Below are 18,158 nucleotides of genomic sequence, written 5' to 3' on the forward strand. Positions count from 1 at the left end.
AGGTACTGGCTAACGTTGTCCACCAAGTATGGATCAAAGTAACGGAGTTCCAACTTATTGGCTTGATAAGTGTTGGTTTCTCGCCCTTCATGGCATGGCCTTGGCTCTCTCTCTCTCTCTTCTTTTTTTTGGGGGAGGGGGGAGGGGGGCTAGCCTTCGCCTGCTGGAGAAGGGTTTTATATGTTTTAGCTGTTTAATGTAAGATATATTTGAACAATATGCCACTGTAATTGATCAGGCTATACTTGGTCGGTTGGTCCTAACACAAATTTTATTGCGATTAGTCTCAAATGAATTGTCAAATCAAACCAACCATCCTTAACATAATAGGATTGCATCAAAGCAGAGAAAATCATTGTGCACAATGCATGTCACAACCTAGTCGAAGTTTGATTCCCCAATCCCAACCATCTTAACATGAAAGAATTGCATCAAATTAGAGTAAATCAAATCAAATCAATCATGCCCTATTCTCATAACATAGTGGGGGTCGAAGTTTCCCCCAACACCCAACCATCCTTAACATGTACTCGTAGTAAATCAATCTTGTGGGGTCGGAGTTCAATTCCCTGAACCCCCAACCCATCGTCAAATACCATAGGCAATTGCAAATTTACCACGAATCGTTATTACAAAACTGCCACTAGAAAATTACAAAAATATCACTAGAATTATCATTCGAGTGGTATCCTTGCAATATTAAAAAAACAGGTGACAAATTTGCAAATGCCCATACCGTATTTGTGCCGCGACACCCACCACATCATGGCAGCACGCTTCCGCTTCGATCCGCCACGCTCCCGGTGAGCGAGCGCGCGTGCCGTGCCGGCGGACGGGTTCTCCTCGCGCTGTCGCGCAGCCGCTTCGCCGGAGTAGGAGGAGGTGGTGGGGACGGGAAGGTAGTCATCACGGCGTGGGGTGGGGTGCCAGTGTGACTCTGAGGCTTGATTGATTTTCAGACTTTCAGTTAGCCGCGCTCTTGGCTGGCGAGGTTCGGAGATTAATTCTACTACCCCCTGCACCATCATGAAAAGTAGAAATTCTATACTGTCATCTTGTCCAGCGACGAGTGACCTTCATATCCTGCAGCCTTGATCAGGCTGGTCGCTGGCGACCTGATCGAGCACTACACATGTATGCTGGGGAGGGGAAAGGAAAAGTGAAAGCGAAGGACGACACACGCTGGTCGTTGGCGCTGTTACGCGGGATAGCGCTTCCACGAATCGATCGTTCTACTCGGTACTCACCTCTAGCGAGAAGGCAAGAGCAATTCTCCGAGTTTCACTGCGATATATTCGTCTAGAATGCCGTGTTCATGATTCGTTCTGGTATTCCGCCAGACATGTGTTCAAAGAGTAACATAGCTGCAACCAAACCAGTGGAAAAAGGCTTAGGATTACAAAACACGGATTGCATCAAAGAATGATTATATATTAGTACTCTGTAATATCACAATTACACTATCACAGCCCTCACTTATTTCATGGAGTGCAAACAAATCAATCAAAGAAAATCAACTGTGCATGCATCAATGCCACCTTCACTTCCAAAACCGTTTCCGCCTCTCCTTGCCCTTCTCCTTGTGCTCATCGCCCTCATCCCGCGCCTTGCCGTGCGCCGGCGGCCGCGCGTCCACGGTTGCCTTCGCCTTCTTGTCCCGCGAGAACGACCGGAACGCGAGCAGCCTCGACGACCAGGAGGGAGCCACGTCCCGCTTCACGCCCCCGGCCGTCGATGTCGTCCTTGGCTTCTCCCTCTGTGGGCTGCCGTGATCGTCCGCGCTCTGCGTGTCGGACCCCTCCGAGTCGTGCACCGGCGGCGGCGGCGGCGTCGTGCACCCGTCGACGTCATCGGGCGCCTCCCCCGCCGTCTCGGCGACGGCGTCCGCGGTTGGGTGCGGCCGCGTCCCACTCCCCGCCGGCGTTTCTGCGGGAGAGTACAGCTTATTATGCTTCTCCACGGCCGTCGGTGCTCCGTTCGCCACAGCGGCCTCTACCACCTCCTCCGGGGCTTCGTCCTCTCGGCTCGGCTGCTCGCCAGCGTTCACGTCGTAGAAGGACATGGACACTGCTGCTGGTGTTAGCGCCGGATTCGACACGACGCCGGCGGCGAGGGCAGCCGGCGAAGTAGGCGCGGTGGCGAACGGCTCTTGGACGACGGCGTCGCTGGAGCCTTCTCCTGGTCGCACGCATGCATGGAAAAGAGTAACAGCGTGAGCGATCGAGGAAATGAGAAAGATAGAGCATGTGAGGGCCAAACTACTGCATATCAACTGCGCAGAAGTAAGAATCGTGACGCTTCTTCGGCTGAAGAAGCAACGGCGCGAGGAGAAGCATGGACGGCGGCTGGAAAAAAGAGAGATCGCGCGCGCGGTGGCCGGCGACGGTGACCACAAGGCCCTCGTGTAGTCGTGAACTCGTGATCTCGCGCCGCGCGCGAGGAGGCATCCGTGGTTTCTATGGGAGGCGGGAGCAGATTTCCGTCAACGGCCAAAGTTTGACGTGCCAGGCTCATGGTTGGATCATCAACAATTTTCCGATGAACAAATGCAACAGCTGGGAAGTAGTTGCCGAGTTGGCCACGAGCCCACGACCATCTTCAATTAAACGGCCATTTGAAAAAAAACATGGCAAGCTTCTCTTCTATTCTTATCTTTGTTTACTTTCCTTTTTTAAGGAAAACAAACTTAGCTTCAGAGAAAAAGTAATGGTTGCAGAACACAAAATCAAGAAGTTCTCTTACCGAAATAATAGGCAGAACTCTTGCAAAGTGCGCAGTGCTGCACACATGTTCTCTGATACAAAAATATGAGGTGGTGTTTTTTATTACGTAGACGATCAAGATCCTTTTCGCGTGTACCCATTCCAACGCATCGGAGATGAACCGCGAAAACAAAAATTGAGTAGGATCGGTTCATGGCCTCAGCCGAATAGCGTAGCTACTGTACAGGTAAAGAATCTCAAAGGCATGCTATTTCTCACCATTTGCCGGCTTCTTTGCATTCTCTCCGTGCTCCTTGGTGTTAACTGGCACAGGCGATTTGCTGGCTAGCTTATCAGCCTCTCTTGCGGCATCGATGTCCTTCTGGCTCAGGAAGCTGGGCTGGTTGGTCGAGGACAATAGCCTTGCCCACATCCTGTCGGTTATCTTAACCTTGTTTCTTGTTGATGTTACCCTCTGTTTGTCAGAACACAAAAATTGATGTCATGCGAACTGTTAAAGGGTAATATTTAATTCATGATAATTGTTGAGGGTAATATGTTTGAATCTGGGAACCGGAGAAAATTAAGGTAATACAAAAATTTGTACTCACGTGAAATGGAATGTATGCATGCCTGCCATTGACCATTCCAACTGTGAAGCTATATCCAGCCATTGCCCCATGAATGGCACTGTGCGCCAGCAGTGTGCAGTAGACATTGTCTGATGCATTGCTTGGAATTGCACGGATCATGTAGGTTGGATCTGCCATTAGAAATAACAGGCTGTTATTGCAACATTCCATAGGGAGATACTCAGATACATATAAAAAGTAGTACTTCAAACTAGCACTCCGCATGTGCATCGAGAATTGAACATAAAAACAAGATCTTTACCTATATACTTAATAGTCATCTCCATCTTTTTGTTCTTGCAGTAATCCTAGAAGGAATTCATGCAAAAAAAAAATCTCAGAGAAATCTTCAAGGAAACTTGTAATTAATTAATTGGTTATGATATCCTCGAAATCCATAAGATACTAAAAATAGCAACTACAAACATAATGGGTCACTGAGATACTAACACTGTACAAAATCAATGTATGGCTCAACACCGAGGCAGCTGACCCACTGAGCACAGAGCCATGTAAGCTTTACATACGCATGCACCTAATCTATCATGAATTACAGAACATACATACAAGAGATGAATGCAATCCGTGAACAGGACCACACTCACATAAAGATACAGCTGGCTAAATATGTTAACTGTGATTGAACATCGAACTGACAAAACGTAAACCTCAACCTACACTTACTTCTATTGATTAACAGGTGAGCATATAAAAAGCATCGTTTTTAACAGGCGAGCATATAAAAAGTATGGCTTTTATAGTTAAAATTGTTTAATGTAATGCTGCTCTTAGGTATGAATTTCTACCTTTCCTATGGTATATTTCCAAACCCAAAAGCAAATACCACATGCATTGGTGTTCAGCAAGCATTCTTGCAGTTTTAGTGGAAATTTAAAAGATGAATGCATAAAGCGCATGTGAAGCAAAACTATCAACAAAATGCAAAATCGAACTGGACCAGTCCCATGCAAACTCAAGTAAATAGACAGTGCATACCTTAATCTTGTGAGTCAGCCAAAGACCAACATCAAGAAGTAGCTTATTTCCAGATGCATCTATTTGATCTGCTGCAGCTATACTTTTGGCAATAAGATCCTGTCCTGCTCCCTCAGCTACAACAATAACCATGTGGTTGTTCTCTTTCAACCTCTTCTCTATGTACTCAAACAGTCCACCCTCCCCTTCCAAATAAAATGGTGACTCAGGAATTAAGCAGCAGTCCTACAGAAGACACAGAAACCCAATGAATAGGAGGTACCATTCGTGGAGAAGAAGAATGCTAGGTGGTCCAATGCATTACTGCACCCAGAACATGAATACACAGAATATTTGACTCGAAGAAACTAAAGAACGACATAGATATAAAGCATTAACTTACCACGTCTCTGCTTGCAAGAGTAGCATACATTGCAATAAACCCTGCAAGGTACCATAGAAAAGGAATAAGGACAGTATAATGAAATAACTAAAACAAAAAAGTTAGAAATTCATCATGGATTCACATGAGGAATATGTGAATTCCATTCTGTAGGCAGAAAATAAACATTTCATGAACAGTTCTCTTGAATTAGAGTATATAAGCAAAATATAGTTCTCTTAGTTTTACGTGCATATTTATCCAATTAAAGCATTAAAGAAACAAGGGAGCAGAGAAATGTAAGAATGCAGCTGCAGCAAAGACGTATATGGGGCTGATATAGAAAACTAACCACTATAGCGACCCATCAGTTTAACTAAGCCTATTCCATTCTCAGCACTTGAAGCCTCAACATGAGCTGCATCAATGGCACGCTGGGCCAGCACTATCAAAACCAAAGGACTTGTCTATAACCTGAGTTTTAATGTACAGAAAAAATCAGTACTTCTTTAATAGAAAAATTGTGCAGTATCAAAAGAGTTGTAATGCTTTTTTGCAGGCAAAAATAAACGCTTGTAATCATAAATTACCGCTATATCATTATCAATTGTCTTGGGAACACCAGCAACAGCAACTTTTAGACCACGTCTACGAATTTCCTGCCAATTGAAAAAGGGAAAAATCAAATTAAAAATCAGTTCTGAAAAACAAAACTCCAACAATATTTTCCCTCAGTTTCTAATGATATGCACACTGCACATACAACAATTTTTAAGCCAAATGCACACCACTCAACAAATTCCTGCTGCCAGAGTGCACATGAACAGATGAAGAAGTTTGACAATGTCTGGAGGTCTCTACAAGATATGGAAGTTACTCATGATAGTGATTACCTTATATATTTCATATGCTCCCTTCTGAGTTCCATCCCCTCCAATGATGTATACCTAGACAAAGTACACAGGCATATTTTACCCAAAATTCAAAATAAGGATTATTATACTAAGAAAAATAGTTACAACACCTACCTGATTAATACCACGATCTTGAATGTTGTCAACAATTTTTTTGGTGTCATGACCACCCCGTGATGTTCCTAGAACTGTGCCACCTCTTTTGTGGATATCATTGACACTTTTAGGTGTCATGGGAAGATAATTACTCGAATAGAATCCCTTGTATCCATTCTACAGAATTACTTATAGCATGTTAGAAATAAGAGGAAAGGTGCAGTTAAAAAATTGGCATCACCAATGTGCATGCTACAGTCTTTTACTCTCATGGCAAAACTACTAGCTGGCACAAATTTCACATTAGTCGTTTGCACAAAAATATAATACAATTCACAGATCGCACTTGCAACTATTTGAGTATAATACAATTGAAATCATTTCCTCATTATAGGTCAGCAGAACACGCCATTCAAAATTCCTACTAAGTGATATTCCACATAATACATTTTGGTATTTAGGTCAGCTGGAAATATTTCAAACCTGTATGCCGAAGATATCATTGACATTGTACATGTGGGACAAGCCGCACACCAACTCTCTAATGACCGTATTTAGCCCAGGGCAAAGGCCTCCGCAGGTTACAATGCATGCTTTGACATCTTCTGACTCGAAGTACACCTGATAAGATTTGAGAATTTGTGTCAGCCTAAATGTGGGTAATGCATGCCCCTAAATGATAATAGGCATATATCCAAGGCATCCTACCCTCTGACGAGGCCCAGCACGACGGAAGTGAACTCCTCTGGGACTGTCCTTCTGAACAACCACCTGTGATGGCAAAACATCAGGGTGAGTATCATTCAGAATTACGTCTACATATCAAAACATCAGTGGAGACTTTTTTTTTCACCTTTTCAGGTACAGTATCATCTGCATTGACAAAATACTGCCTGGTAAATGTACAAAGAGAACATTTAGCTTAAAACATTTCACAATAAATATGACGAGGTTGACCAAAGGGGATAGCAAAGTCAAACCGAAAGAGAAGCCTTACTTGACGGTCGAATAGGCTGGATGATCTTGCAGTGGATTTGGAAAAGTCTGCCAGGGACAGTAAACGAGAAAATTATTAGCTTAACCCCCATGACATCACCTTGAAAACAACATTTCAGAATATAATTGAAGGCAAACAAATGAGTTGTTGCGTATTCCACGTTCAAAGGATGCACATGTAGCTGATTTATAGGAGCCAGGGAAGGCAGCCAGCCAGCCAATTAACAGAAGTTACTTCCAAAGTGAAGCTATGCTCTATTCTATTTCTACCAGATCAAACCTCCATCCAGATACCTACAAGCACAAGTAATTAAGAGATCCACGCCACAACCTCAATTGCAGGTACGAATCGCCAAAGCTGTACTTGTCCTACACTAATGCGACTTTTTCTGTTTGATAAATATCCAGCTAATGAACTGAGAACAACCGAAATGGATCTCATTCCAGAACCCATCCCCGGCATGACACGCCAAAAACACCAAAAATAAAGGAACCATCCAAATAAAGCTCCACCTCACACAAATGGCAGAACTAAATCTAAAGCTTTCACGAGATCCGCGTCTCCAAAAGAACCATCAAAATCACAAGCAGCACTGCATACTGCAATTTTTTCACCGCAGGCGTCGAATCTGGCAGCGGAACAACCAAAGCGAGACAAGGATGAGTGGGAAGAGGAGGGGTGTCGGCGCTCACGGGGAGATCGGAGAGGTAGTCCGTGAAGTGCGGGACGTCATCGAGGAGGTAGCCGTAGTCGCCCTCCTCGAGCTTGGCGTAGGCGGCGTCGTCGTCGGGGAGGCTCATGGCGGAGGCGTTCCGGAGGGCGCGGAGGTTTGGGTACGAGTCGCGGGAGATCCGCACGCACGTGGCCGAGAATGGCAGCGCCTTCGCCACCGGCGGCCCCTGCTGATGCTGGTACCCTGGCGCCGCCGGCGAGTCGTGGTCCTCCTCCACCGCCACGCCCAGCGCCGCCTCCTCCTCCTTCGGCAGAATGATGTGAGACGCCATCAGTAGCTTTCCGAGCTCGCGTTGGTGTTTGGTAGTGCGCGAATGCGATTCGCCAAAAAAAAGAAATGGTTTTCTCTTACCGGACGAAACCGACGAGGTGGCCGGTGGGGAGCGGTTTAAATATTTCTCGGCGAAGAGAGGAGAGAAGCGAAGCGAAGCGTGGAGAAGGGGAAAGAAGAGCGGTTTCTGGTATGGTGGTTTCTGCTGCCAGCCGGCCGCCGAGAGATTAACGATGAGATGGCTGGGTTATGACTTATGAGGCGCTTATTCGTGTCAGGTTTAGGACACAGAGTAGCAACCTGTGAATAGTGGGTGGCTAATTTGAGCTCAGGAGGATATTCTCACATCGAAATTGACAGGTGTTCGTCATGGTTAATTGTGGGATTTTGAGTTTTGACCATATAATATGACCAAAATGAGTCATTTGATCTCTATCACGTTCTCTAGATTCAACACTTAAAATAAAAGGAGCCCAAATTTGTACACATTGTTGTTCCTCCAATAAAAAAAAATTGTCTACGCTGTTCGAAAGCAAACAATCGCGTATGCATTGTCGTGTGGTTAAAAGGGTCATGGTGGATCAGCTCATCCAAATATATTTGTCTACATAGAAGGCAATGAGATGAGACGGTCAGCAAATCAGCGCTCATCTGTCCAAGGGAACAACGTGACGGTCGCCCACGCCACGGTTCTTCATTCGCATTGGTGATTCGCACGCGCGTGTCATGGCAACACTGTTCTCGGATGCAAAGCGTGTGCGCGTCCTCGCGGAATCGCTGCTCCTCGGGCCACCGGGCGTTTTCCCAACTCGAACTCCCAACCTAGTGTCGACAGGTGTGAGATGCCGCGCCCATCGCGAGCACTTGGCGGCGCTGGAGTGGAGCTCACGAGCGGGGCGCGTGGATTGGTCATTGGTGGCTGCGCCCCTCTCGCCTCGGCGCATCTCGCCATATGAGCGCCCACCGACTGGCTGGTTACCGCAGCACCTCACTGTCTTTCAGAAAAGCTCAAAACTTGCGTTTTACTATTAGCCCATAGTACGTGTGATTTCACACGTTTGGACCTATGAATCGCAGTAGGTTTTGAGGTGCATCCTTGGGCCTCGACGGTTTGGCGCATCATGGATGGGGTAAACGGGGCAACACAGGCTCGTGTAGAGTTCAGAGTTCAGACCAGCCAAGTCCATTTCACGCGCTCCGTTCAGGAAAAGCAAAGGACCGTCGAGAAGCAGAGGAATAGGGTGCCAAGCCCAGCATCTGGAATCAAGACTTCAGGTGTAGTAGAAGATGAGTCGCAAGAATAGAACGCGGAAGCATATCCTTCTAGACATCGGTAAAGAGAGCGAATATAATAGATCCTAGATACTAACAGAGTATTATACTAACAGTCCGTCCGTCTTATTCAAATCCAGGTAGCGTTGCCCACAGATAACAAGAAAGGCTAAAAGGGTCTGCTCCCGTAAGGGCAATTTTTATAGTAGAGATAACTACCACATCTAATTTCATGCATGACATATATAATTAATTTAAGAGGTGATATGTATAATAGGGGCCTATTTGGAAGATTAGCCCAGGGCTAATTTTGAGAGCTAATGTTTAGTCATGAATTGCTAGGCTAAGCATTAGCCTAGGGTGACATGTTTGGATCCATGGGCTAATTCAAGACTAAAAGGTGGAGAGAGAAGAAAGAGAGGAGAGAGAAGGAGAGAGAGAGCTGCTTTTTATGGTCCCTACACAAAATTACCCTATTAGCACCTCTTGGAGGGGCTAATGTTTTGAGGGGGCCTAATTCACTTTAGCCAAAAATTCGCCCACCTGTTTGTATCCTTGAAGGCTAATTCAGGGCTAAAAGATGAGGGCTAATGTTTAGCCCATGGAACCAAACAGGGCCTAGGTTGCCTCTACCACACAATCTCCAATATTTCTAACACTCTCACATGTTTATTAAAGTTTGTATAGGGGCTGCCCCTTGCATGAGAGGTGACTATTTCTGTCTCATCCTTTTTCTCTCCTCCACCTCACTATTTAGTCGTATATGGCATCTTAAGGCTTGTGCTTAAATACCTATAGTACTTGCCCTAAGCAAGCGACGGCTTGCTGCCCAATGCGCCGTCGTCACGTCGCAAACTCAAGGCAAGGAGAGGACCATATATTGGACGTTTCAAAAAAACTTGGGGGAACCAGAATAAAGGCTCATTTCGGTGATTCATTGATTAAGTACTCCTACTTCTGATTCAACGAATGGACATATTGACAAATTCAATACTGCTAAGAAAAGAAGGGAATCACTGCAGCGGAAATATACAATTTGTGCGGCATAGCGCATACTCTCTCCATTCCATAAAAACAAAGTATTATGTTATATAACACATCTTAGTATTATAAAAGAAAAAGTACGAATTACACCCCTGAACTTTTACGACAGTATGAATTGCACCCCCGAACCATAAAACCAGACATATTAAATCTCAAAATATTGAAACCGGACGAATTACCCCTGACTCAGTCCGGAACGGTTTTGGTCCTACGTGGCATACACGTTGCGTCGACGTGGAAATCTAATCAGCAAAAAAAATAAAATAAAATAATATAGGGCTTACATGTCATATTAACCTCTTGTTCTCTGTCACTTCTCTGACGTTGGTGTTAGGCGTCAATGGGCGAGCAGCTGCGGGCACAGCTTGGTGGCTCTGGCCGACGGTGGGCGCGGATGGGAGGGGGAATCGTGGGGACGCCCCCGATCTGTCGCTGCGGCCGCCGCCGCCGCTCCCCGCACCCGCCCGGGGAATGTGGTGGCCTCGTCGAGCTCCACGATGAGGTTCTTGATGTCGGCGATGCGGTGGCGCTCGAGCTCTAGCGTAGTCGTGTCGTGGTGTTGCCATGTTCGCCTCAACAAATTCGCGGTGAGGAGCTACAAATTTCGATGAAAATTTGTAGAACACGCTAAAAATCAGATGACTTAATGAATTTTCATAAAAAATGCACATGCGCACATACAAAAATGAGATTACCAGTGGTAGCTCTGGTGTCACTTTCCGGAGGATGCGCTGAGCCATGGCAGCGGCCATGGGGTGCACGATCGCCGACCGGTCAAACACCGGCGCCGGGGCAGATGGCCGGCCGAGGGCCGGCGCAGACCACGCGTCCATGAACCGCCAGAAGCTCTGGCCGTCCGGCACGGCGTGTTGCACGGCAACGCCGCCCCCGTCCCCGCCGCCGACGAACCGCGTCACCTGCACGGCGAGCAATGGCGCGGGGAGCTCGGGGGCCTCCAGGCTGGGCACGAGCCGCAAGAACGCCGGGACATCGTGCCTCTCGGCGGCTGACAGCGCCCGCGCGTCGCTGTCGCCCCGTCCCCAACGGCAGATGGCGAGCAGTCAACGACGACGTCGCCGGTAGAGGGGACGTACGTGAGCTTCCCGACGAGGGGGAAGAAGACCCCGACGGCGTCAGCGACCGCCGCCGTTGCCCCTGCCGCTTTGCCCACCTGTCCTAGAGGGCTCCGTCGCCGCTGCCGCTTCCCCCGCCCGCCCTGCAGGGCGCCGCCGCCGCCACCGCCGCTGCCCCCGCCCGACCTGGAGGGCGCCGTCACCGCCACCGCTTCCCCCGCCCGCCCTGGAAGCCGTCGCTTCCCCCATCCGCCCTGGAGGGCGCGGTCGCCGCCCTGGACGCCGCCGCTTCCCCCGCCCGCCCTGGAGAGCGCCACTGCCGCCGTCGCTTTCTGTCTGCGCTGCACGAGACGAAGAGAGGGGAAAGTGGAAGACGGGAAGAGCATGACGTGTGGGACCACCTAATTTTAGAATATTCATTTTATTGAGATGTTGCTGACTGGATTTATTTCATTGCCACATGGACGTCATATACGACTAAAACCACCTTGTACAGCACCGAGGGGGGTTATTTATCCGGTTTAGAAAATTAAGGGTGTTAAATGACTGGTTTTATTATTGAGGGGGGTAATCCAGTCGACCGTCATAGTTTAGGGGGGTAATTCGTATTTTTTTCCTATTATAAATCTAAACAAGAATATGTTTAAATTCATAATACAGCCTCTATACATATATTCGTAGTACTAAATGTGTTACATTCTATATTAAATTTATTTTTTTTAGACAGATGGAGTACCCCGTACCAATGCAGCCATCGAATGGAACCGTAGAAGCGTACACACTGTCAGCTATTGAAACCCGCGCAGCCAACATATACCAGCAAACACACCAAAGTATAAAGTCACATCTTAATACAAACTACTCTAGATCACAGAGAAAATTACACGAGGATACGGAAGAATGGCTCATGTATGCTCTAGAAGACTAGAAGGTCAGATGCGAAACGAGGGAAGAGATTTCAAGTAAAAAGGAAAAGAACTGTATTTCAGGCTTCAGCCTTGGAGAAAATGCGACAATAATACGTAATGGCATTGGGGAACTCAGTTAAAATATTGAAGAACGGCTCACCATGAATGGAAAAATCATCAAGACGATTTCAGCATGCATAGACTTAAAGTCACGACACATACGCAACAGCTCAGCTGTGCTAAGCTCAGCACGACAAAAAAAAAAAAAACAAAACAAAAAACAACAACACCACCGCGGAACTAAAAAAAGTTCCAGCCTGACGCAAAATTATGGATCAATATAATAAAGGAAAAGAATAAAAAGGACAGTCCGCATCATCGCCGTTTGAGTAACTATTATTTGCTTAAAATTAAAATATCTAAGAAAAATAAGTCTAGACAATTTATTATTGTGAATTCCAGCGGTTAGGGCCAAGGACCAGTAGAGTTACACGTCTGCAACTTTAGAAGTCGGGGGCAAGCCATGCGATAGGCTTGCTTACATTGAGAAAAACTTCTGGCTAACAGATTCATAGCTCGGGACATGAATAACTGCAAGAAAGCATTCTAGTGAATCACAAGTCCAAAATTATTAGTTTATAAAAGGTAGTACTGCCTCCATCTTTATATGTATAACGCTGACTAGTTCAAATTTGAACTAGCCAACGTCATATAAAAAAAACTGGAGGGAGTATTACATAATCCTCACAAGGAAATACTTTGATGAAGATTAAGTTAGAACATACCGTCACCCCATGATGCCAGTGTAAGGGGTGATGAAATGATCTTCTTGGCAGTAGAAGAAATGTCATTCAAGGTGATTGCTTCAAGATCTTTCAAGAAATGCTCAATGGGTTTCCTGCGATCCCAACAAAGCTGAATAGTTAGAGATTCACAACTAAGGGTAAAAAGCTGAACGATGGTCTATTGCCATAATAGTGATGACCACTGACTAGCTAACAGAAAATTGTTGGCAATCCTCATTCCGCAATAGTTGATGCAACTACGGTTATATAGACATCCAGCGGTCTATTTGTATTGCCCAGCCCCATGCCATTCAATGGGATATAAAACATACATTACTATTGTAGTAATTATAGAAGATCGACATTGAGAGGGGCTAAGGAGAGGAATCATCTTGTTCAATTGCTCGGAGTGCTATACATTGGCAGGATGTCATTACATCAGCAAGGCGGTGCACAGGCGGCTATACAGATTAGTTTATTCAAACTGGATTTTCCGAGTTCCAAATAAACAGACATACTCCCTCTTCATAGTAGTATATAGAGAAATGTCAATAGTAATGCATGTTAAAACTAGAATGAACTTAGCATGTATGTTCACAACAAAAAACGAACACTCTACACAAAAAGCAAACTGTTGTAGTTCATTCACAGTTGAAGGATCAAAGCTCTATGCTTGTGTAAATACTGAAGGTGACATCTCAATAGACAACATATATTTGTAGGTTTCACTATGATTTTAATGACATGCTAAAGTTCCTGTTCTTAAAATTGTCAGGACACAGCATGATTGCACAATCATAGCTCATAAATGATAGTGAATGCATGGCTAGTGCACATAAAGGTTTAAGAACCATGTGAGGTGACTTTTGTTGCTATGTTACCAATGCTGGTGCAACCATACCTTTCCCCATACGTCAAAATCTGCCTCCCTATGTCTTCAGATGCTACGACCTGCAGTGAAGAAAACAAAGTGTCAAGGATACAACAGGAAACAAAAGATAAGCACAAAGGATTCAAGTAGTGGTTAGAAATGCATACTCTGGATTCCAAGTTCATCAAAACTGCAGACTTGGTTGCCTGTTTAGCTCGATCAAGCTGTTCTTGTGTAACTACACAAAAAATACAGCCATGAGGAAAATATATATGGGCATGGTCCTTATAAATATCCAATATGTCAAATAAGAAGCAAACCTTTTCCAGGAGTTGCAACCTCAAGAAGCTCTCCTGCTGCCAAATCCACAGCCTTGGAAGCAAAATTTGGGCTCTGATTGCAAGACATAAAGCTGTGTCAATTATATATCATGAAAGGAGTAGCAAAAAGTGTTACTGACAAGTGATTCTATCATTTAATAGCACAATGAACACAACAAAATGAAAAGAAAGAAATGGATGCAAATTGATGTCTCTACAAGGCTTTAGTCAATCTTCTCACTCCCTTTGCACAGTTTCATTTCCAAGGAAAACTAGAAAGAGGAAAAAAATGGTACAAATTGTTGTACAATATAGTGATAGGAGATATGGAGTGAAGGTAGAATGCATAACAAACATCTCAAAACAAATGAGTAGAGCAGGCGATGTGCCCATTTGCCATATACCCTGCTAAACAGAGAAGTATGCAAACAATACTTCTCACAGTTCCAGATGGAAGCTTTCCACACATCCCACAAAAGTATTGGTTGCTTCTAGCTTCTATTATATCCGTAATAAAGGCACTAAAATTCTCCCTCTTCACCTACTTAAGGAACTTTTGACCTCTCTATTTTGGTTACAAAGGTCACTGGCTGCTTTGCCCGGTTTCATCACAGGCCTCATGCAATCAAGTTATTCCATGCGTAAGATGGTGTGTAAATCCCAGAAGCAGAAAGGATAAAAGAGACCAGGTTGGTTGTGCACACAAATCAACTACCAAATACAATGGAGTGCCTATGTTGAGCTTCCCAGGGTCACAGGACCCCAGATAGATTATTCAATCCTAACTAAATTATGTCCTAAACTATTAAATCAGTCAATAATTAAGTAATAATGTATTGGACCCCCGGCAATTTTTGTTCTGGGTTCACCACTGACCAGATATACACATAATGGACATTATAATAACTACTAGAGTAGGCTATTCCATTTGGTATAAAAAGACAGACACTAAACTACATTTACTTCTTGAATTTGGCAAAAAAAAAAAAAAGCAGGATCATCCATGTCTGATAAGGGGCTCACAGTTGTTGCATGAATTCCAAAAAGACCAGAATGGTTGTAGATACTGTTGAATGCAGAGAATGACTCGATCTGATGGTAGTTGTTTAATATCCGGAGATCTGTAAATAAAGCATCATGCTAATGTTAAGAAATTGGCACAAGAAGTCAACTTAATTTTTTGAAACATTGACAAGAATGTGGAATTCAACATACACAATCGAGAATGCATGCCCTTCCCAGGACCACCAGCAGAGAAAGAACCACCTCCTCCCATGAGCATCTGCAAAATAACAAGACCATCCATATTGTGTATAAAGAAATGGTGAACATATAAGGCAGTCTACTAGACAGTAAACTACATAAAAGGTATACCATAGTTGAGTTTTGTCTCTGAATAATGGTTAAATTTGATGTTTGCCAACAATACCTGAAGAACAGTAACAATGATGGCAGTTTTCTCTTCAAACCATCCACCTGGTACTTCAAAAGCAAGAGCAATATGTGTCTTCTGTTCATGAAAAGGAAGCCAGGATTATAAGTACATATACACATCCTCATCAACAAACAGCGTAAAGCAGCAAAAGCTCACATCAGAGTCCGCTTGACAACGATAGTCTCCTCCCACATAAACTGATTTTGGCTCTTCTGGACGCTTCACACTGGGAAGATCCGACAGAAGTGGCTCAGCAATTGAAACTAGCTCATCATGTTCAACTCCAGATGCCGCAAGGACCATCCTAGGTGCTGTGTAATTTTCCTGAATTCATCAATGCAAGCATATGTCAAAGCACGCACTTTCTAACAAAAAAACAATATAAATGGCAAGTTGATGAATCTTACAGCAATGAATTCCTCAAGGATACTACTGTCCAACCTATGAATAGCGGACTGAGGTGCCATTAGGGGCTTCGCCAGTGCCCCAGAATAGCCAGCAGAATGGAGTGCCTCTAGAAGTAAACCTTGAGGATTATCAGAAACTTCAGCTATTTCAGCCTTGATCTTCTCCAGCTGTAGGGGGAACAAGACATCATTATTATAATGCCAACATATACAGAATATCAAAAATGCTAATTTCGGAATGACAGAATACCTGCTCTTTAATCTCCCAGTTAAAAAAGGCTGGGTTCCTCACACTATCAATAAGCACTTCAACCATCTCAGGTACATAGGCCTTGAATGCATCATAGGTATAGCACATTTGTTCACGAGAGGCTGATGCAGAGACATTCCCTCCAATGGCTTCTACTTCACGTACTAGCCGCAAATGACTCCTGTTTGTAGTGCTCTTGAACGCCATTCTCTCCAACAGATGTGATGCTCCAGATGAAGCAGGTGTTTCATATATTGAACCACAGTCAATATACAGTCCCACAGATGCTGCTGGACTCTGCAGATAAGTCCTAAAAAATTTACTTTTCATGCTGATGCAGAAAAAAGAGAACCTATTAAAACACCTGAAGGCATATAGTGATACCATCATACCACTGACGTTTCTGAAGCAATCTTGATGCCATTCGGGAGAGTGGTGACTTTTGTCTTAGACGGTTCAACAAAGTCTGGCAGTGGTGGAGGAAGGGTAATACCCGGGAGAGGGACATCAAGAGGAGGCAATTGGCTTGACTTCTCCCCAAGAAGCCAGCTAAACAAACCACCTGAAGACTGCTTCACAACACTTGTACTAGCAAACCTACTAGAACTGTATCTCTGCAACCACATAAGCAAAAGAGATGCGTCTTTATGATACATGATATGGTTTTATGGAAATAAAGGAAAACAAATAATGTGGCAGAAACAACATGAGGTGAAATTACTTAGAAGTAAGAAGGTACTCAAACTGAAAAACTTGCACATGAAAAAAATTCTATACAAATTACAGAAAATACTGGAGGCAGTGGTCACTGAAAAACCAAACTAGCAAGATCATATTGCGAAAAGAAATCTCCGAGAAGTAAACTTTGCAGCTTAACTTATACTGTCATACATCACCCTTTCCCTTTGGAATCAAATTGCAGTATAATAGTTACATTAAAATAGTTGTTTTAAACATTCAGGTGAACCTTACCCAAAAAAACTCAAAATATCGTATTAACATTATCAATCTGAAAAGATGATATAAGCACTATGTGTATTGAGTTAGCGATAACTCATCAACCCAACACTTCTAGACAGATCAGACAAGCAAAGAAAACAGCTTAAAAAGTCAAAATAATATAATGCAATAGGCAAAAGAAAATGTGGCGTCCGTGCATTCAACATAGCATCCCGCACCGTCACGAAAAATGTTGGTTAAAGGATTTACAGGACTTCAGCTGAGTTATCTGAATAAATTTAACAGGAAAACGGTAAGTGCTAGAGAGAATCAGTGACCGCTAAATGTATCGGGATGCAGGTTTCTTCTCATCGTGGGACAACAAACAATCTATCTCCCGTTTCAACATCTGACTAAGTAAACAAGGATTAGCCACAATCACCATCAATTCCTACACGGAACGCCCCCCGCGTCGGGCGAATCGGATGGGGGGTTTTGCAGCGGGAAGGATCGGGATGGGAGGGTGCGGTACCTTGAGAGAGCGCAGGTGGCTCCCGGCGATGCGGTACATCTCTGCCGTGCGCGTCGCGGAGGCTTGGAGGAGGCGACCGGCGGAGATGAGGGGAGCCGCCGCCGGGGAGGTGGGAGACGCGGGTGCGACCGTCCGGTGCGGCGCGGAGGTTGAGCTCGGCCGGGTGGAGACGTGGAGTGGTCGGATCCGAACTGTGCGTAGGTTTTGTGGGAATGGGAAGGCTCTGGTTTTGTGGGCTTGGTCATGGCGGGCTTCCATAGAATCATAGGCCGAAGGAATAAGTTCATCCGAGGTCCCTTAATTTTACGACGAATCCGATTTTCGTCCTTAAACCCCAAAACCAGATACAACCGGTCCCCAAACTGTCAAAACCGGTGCCCTTAGCGGTTTTGAAGGCGGTTTTAGCTGATGTGGCACCATTTGACTAGGTCTCCGTCCCACGTGGCATTGATATGGCGATGACGTGGCAATTATATCTCGGAAAAATAATAAAAATTATGGGCCCACATATTAACCACACAAAAAAATCTAAAAATGATGGGGCCCACATGTTAGCTAAAAAATAATATGGTGAGGCCCGTGGGCCCCACATGTCATCTCCCTCTCCCCACTCGGCTCTCC

General features: G+C 44.9%; 2 protein-coding genes and 1 pseudogene across 2 annotated transcripts; all 3 read right to left on the reverse strand.

Annotated features, from left to right (window-relative positions):
• Positions 1–1,454: 1,454 nt before the first annotated feature.
• LOC127752983 (uncharacterized) lies at positions 1,455–2,725 on the reverse strand. The gene has a single exon (XM_052278441.1). It carries the CDS (start codon positions 2,060–2,062, stop codon positions 1,541–1,543), a length of 522 nt encoding a protein of 173 aa, XP_052134401.1. The 5' UTR covers positions 2,063–2,725; the 3' UTR covers positions 1,455–1,540.
• A 121-nt stretch (positions 2,726–2,846) lies between these two features.
• Positions 2,847–7,868, reverse strand: LOC127752975 (ATP-dependent 6-phosphofructokinase 6-like; annotated as a pseudogene).
• Positions 7,869–10,055: 2,187 nt separating this feature from the next.
• Positions 10,056–17,737, reverse strand: LOC127780015 (mitochondrial-processing peptidase subunit alpha-like). The gene is made up of 14 exons (XM_052306978.1): positions 17,538–17,737; positions 16,459–16,680; positions 16,067–16,363; positions 15,817–15,984; positions 15,566–15,733; positions 15,404–15,484; positions 15,190–15,256; positions 14,998–15,095; positions 13,975–14,047; positions 13,822–13,892; positions 13,685–13,734; positions 12,784–12,896; positions 10,713–12,589; positions 10,056–10,612 (listed from the first exon to the last, which is right to left on the reverse strand). The coding sequence occupies exons 1-13, from the start codon at positions 17,574–17,576 to the stop codon at positions 12,537–12,539; spliced, it is 1,500 nt and encodes a 499-aa protein (XP_052162938.1). The 5' UTR covers positions 17,577–17,737; the 3' UTR covers positions 10,056–10,612; positions 10,713–12,536.
• Positions 17,738–18,158: the final 421 nt, after the last annotated feature.

The sequence above is a fragment of the Oryza glaberrima genome, chromosome 1 (assembly GCF_000147395.1).
Source record: "Oryza glaberrima chromosome 1, OglaRS2, whole genome shotgun sequence".
Classification (NCBI taxonomy): Eukaryota; Viridiplantae; Streptophyta; class Magnoliopsida; order Poales; family Poaceae; genus Oryza; species Oryza glaberrima.